Below are 3,702 nucleotides of genomic sequence, written 5' to 3' on the forward strand. Positions count from 1 at the left end.
ATTACCAAAACTAGGCCTCCATTTTTTTAATAAAAAAAAGCGATTTCTTCCTCATGGTTTGTGAGAAGTTGCCGGTTTCCTCTCTCAGGTGAACCTGGACAGCGAGACCCGCGAGGCGCTGGTGGGGCTGATGGAGGAGCCCGCGGCGGACACCTTCCTCCAGGCCCAGCGGCGCATCTTCTCCCTGATGGCTAAAGACTCGTTCCCTCGCTTCCTGCGCTCCTCTTACAGCCAGCAGCCTCTCCGAGTCCTGTGAGCGTCTACGCCTCCGCTACGGCCAGCTAGGAGATGTAGTGCAGTCATCGTTTAAACATCTAGAAGTGCTCACTTTGCCTTTATATCTTTAAAGCTAATAAAGTTGTCTGAGTCAGTGTTTTGCTGTCGATCATATGCTGAGAGCCAAAGGTAATAAATCAGGCCTGTTCGACCTTTTTGGCCTAAAAAAGACTGAATGGGGGCGACCTAAGAGAGGAAAACATTATATATGACTCTAAACCAGTGGTAATGATATTTCTAGCCAACAGTACATTGTAAGGGGCAACATTAAAAATATATATAAAGCAAAGCTCATGTCCCATGACGATGTGTTGAAAATTTGCTACTTTATTTTTGATTAACGTGCATTGCTAAGAATTCATTTGGACAATTTTAAATGTGATTTTCTCAATATATAGATTTTTTTTTTTTTTTGCACCATCCAGATTTTTGCATCTCCGGCATCCTAACAGACCACACATCGATGTTTGAAAACACATCCCTCCTTTTGCGGTCCAGAGTCGCGTATAATTATAAATATATTAACCGCTTTGCTTTCCCACGACCAAAAAAAAAGTTACAATTTAGGCATCATGAAAGCTAACGATGCTCTCTCGTTTTATTGCATAAATATAAGCACAGTCTAAAAGATCACATACGTCATATTCCACACCATATTTTGCTGTTTCTAAAAATAAACCTATCACAGAAAGTAGTGAACGTATTTATATTTATAGCGCGGTGGCGCCCTCTAGCGGCGGTCCATGGCCCCGCAGTGTTCTGGTGTCAGGTGGACTTGGATGGTCCGGGTTTTGGAGGTCCAGCGCCGCCGCTCTTCCCCGCGGGAGTCTTCAGCACGCTCAGTTTCTTGTGAAGGGACGTGCTGGCCTTCTGCGTGACTTCGTGCTCAATCCTGTTCCTGATGGCCACCTCCAAACCCTGCACCACAAGCGCGCTCGGTCAAACCCATGCTATATCTGACACGGGATGCTTTCAAAAGCGAGCTGAAAGTTTACCTTCTTCAGCTTCTGCTGCTGGACCACCTGAGCTTTTTTGGGAGCGATGATCCTTCCTGGAATAAAGAGGATTTGAGGATGAGATCAAAGTGAAGCGCGCATGCGCGGAAACGCGGGCTCAAACGTGCTCGCTAATAAGACGCGTGTGTTTAACGCCGTTTTAGAGTTGTACACTTCTCACAAACATAATGACTTTTACCTCCTTTCTTCGGTCCTTTCGGCTTCTGTTGTTGCTTTTTAGCTCCTCCGGGTCGTTGCGCTTTAAATTTCTGTTTGCCTTGAGCCATTTTCTATCGCTTGAACGCAACCGGAAACAGAGAGACTTAGGACACGACATAGAATAAAAGTCTCCAAAACGTTTAGGATTATATTTAAAATAAAAGTCTTTCCTGGATGACGTTAATAAATGTCTATTTAAGATAAATTATATTTTATTATTATTATATTACAGTTCTATTTTTGTGTGATATAACTATAAATATCTATAATTAATTACAAATAAATAATGGAAAAATAGGCTTAATTGTACTGATTAAATCGCAAACTATATTTAAGACTGATATGATTTCTATTTACATTTTAGGGGTTTATTGGCAAAACCAGATAAATCTGTATTTTATTAATGTATATAAAGCATGCTTTTATCATGTGATTTAGCTATATCTTTTTTAGTTAATAAAAAACAACCTAATTGCAGCTTGATTTACACTAACTGGAATGCAGGATAAATAAAAAGTTAAGAAGGACTAGTTAAGAAGGACTAGTTAACGCAGCCTACAAGTAACATGCACAAACCAGCAACACTATTTATGTTCACCGTGGCTTTATTAATAATAAAAAGTACCACATTTTAAAAGGTCAAACATGCCACAAGAGTTTCCCATCAGTATATTTCTTTGCCGCAACAAGGGCCCTCGAAACACACACTCATACACACTCACACACACACACGAACAGACTAGGCACTGTAGCCCACAAATGTACAGTTTGAGTCAGTTTGATACCAAATAAAAGGTTAGGCACTTTTGAACCGGACAGAACGAGTGTTAAAGCGATACGTGGATCCTCCTGAACAGAAACTCAGCAAAACAAGATGTGATTGAAAACCATTCACACCGACCGACCGCAAGCCTCGATTTACTCACATGACATCGGGTTAAAGTAACACTGCGTACGCTTTAGTCTGCATGGACAGGAAACTATAAAGATGTAAAGATCTTTCACTTTCAGACGGTTTCTCTTTCTCTTCTGGGGGTGAGTTTAAACACCATCTTCAATAGTTTGCATCTAGTGCTGAACGATTAATCACATCTAAAATAAAAGATGTATGTGTACCGTGCATATTTATTATGTATATATAAATACACACACATTTTAGAAATATTTACATGCATATATTAATATTAGAAATATATTTAATACGTTACTATAACATTCTTCTTTGATATACACGTGTATGTGTATTTAAATATAAATAATAAATATACACAGTACACACACACACACACGTATTGTAAACAAAAAGCGTTTATTTTGGATGTGATTCATTGTTTTGCAGCACTCATCTAATCCTGATTACTGTAAAAGATTTGATTTGATTTCATTGAAGATGAGTACAGCAGATCTTCTTCATGTACACATATAAACCTCTTTTAAATAGTCAGATTCTCCTGAAAAACCTGGACCAGAATTCCTTCAGAGTTTTAACACTTCGACTCAGCGGCCTTGAACACGAAACCAAAAGCAGCCACTAAAAAAAAAAAATGTGGGTGGAAAGTCAAAGAAGTAGTCAGCGAAATGTGTTTAAAACCCTTTTTAGTATTAGTTCTCCTTCTGGCCGTTATGACCTGAAAGCTTCACGTGGAAAAAAACAAAAAAAAACAAAAACATGATTGATCAACCAACATCAAAATTGATTAAAATAAATAACCATTTCATGATTCCTCTGTGATTAAATAATTCAGCAATAATAACAACAATAATCAGAATTGCACACGAAGGGAAAGTTGCACTGTAGTGGCGGTACTGAAGGAGGCACTGAGGACGAGTCTCCGGCAACAAAACAACATTCCCCACAATTCCCAGCGGCGACTGATCAACCCTCCAGCTTGTCCTGATTTGGTCTCTGTAGAAGCCTGTCCTGTCAGCACAGGAGGTGGAGAGCGTCAGTCTGTTTGTCCACCGACCTCGGAGCTGGTCACTGAGATGGCAGGAGTGACGGAGAGGCCTGATTGGCCGAGACTAGCTGTCCGTCATCACCTCTTCTGCTCCCAGATCTCCGGCATGTTTAAGTCCAGACGCTCCAGAGAGCGCAGAGCCTGCACGTTCTCCGAGTAAAACGCCACGTCCACCATCACCAGCCTGAGAGAGAGAGACATAGAGAGACATAGAGAGAGAGAGAGAGAGAGAGAGAGAGAGAGAGAGAGAGAGA

At 40.7% G+C, this 3,702-nt stretch overlaps 2 protein-coding genes across 2 annotated transcripts in view; both read right to left on the bottom strand.

Moving 5' to 3' along the window:
- Window positions 1-849: 849 nt before the first annotated feature.
- On the bottom strand, window positions 850-1,624 carry LOC122353196 (UPF0390 protein zgc136864). The gene is made up of 3 exons (XM_043251160.1): window positions 1,471-1,624; window positions 1,272-1,327; window positions 850-1,194 (listed from the first exon to the last, which is right to left on the bottom strand). Exons 1-3 carry the CDS (start codon window positions 1,556-1,558, stop codon window positions 1,042-1,044), a joined length of 297 nt encoding a protein of 98 aa, XP_043107095.1. The 5' UTR covers window positions 1,559-1,624; the 3' UTR covers window positions 850-1,041.
- Window positions 1,625-2,077: 453 nt separating this feature from the next.
- LOC122353214 (vacuolar protein sorting-associated protein 54-like) overlaps window positions 2,078-3,702 on the bottom strand; it is an 11,381-nt gene continuing 9,756 nt past the window's right edge. Inside the window, exon 21 of the mRNA XM_043251183.1 lies at window positions 2,078-3,632. Within this exon, the coding sequence (XP_043107118.1) occupies window positions 3,527-3,632 (106 nt within the window). The 3' untranslated portion in view covers window positions 2,078-3,526. The remainder of the gene's footprint in view (window positions 3,633-3,702) is intronic.

Source organism: Puntigrus tetrazona, chromosome 1 (assembly GCF_018831695.1).
Source record: "Puntigrus tetrazona isolate hp1 chromosome 1, ASM1883169v1, whole genome shotgun sequence".
Taxonomy (NCBI): Eukaryota; Metazoa; Chordata; class Actinopteri; order Cypriniformes; family Cyprinidae; genus Puntigrus; species Puntigrus tetrazona.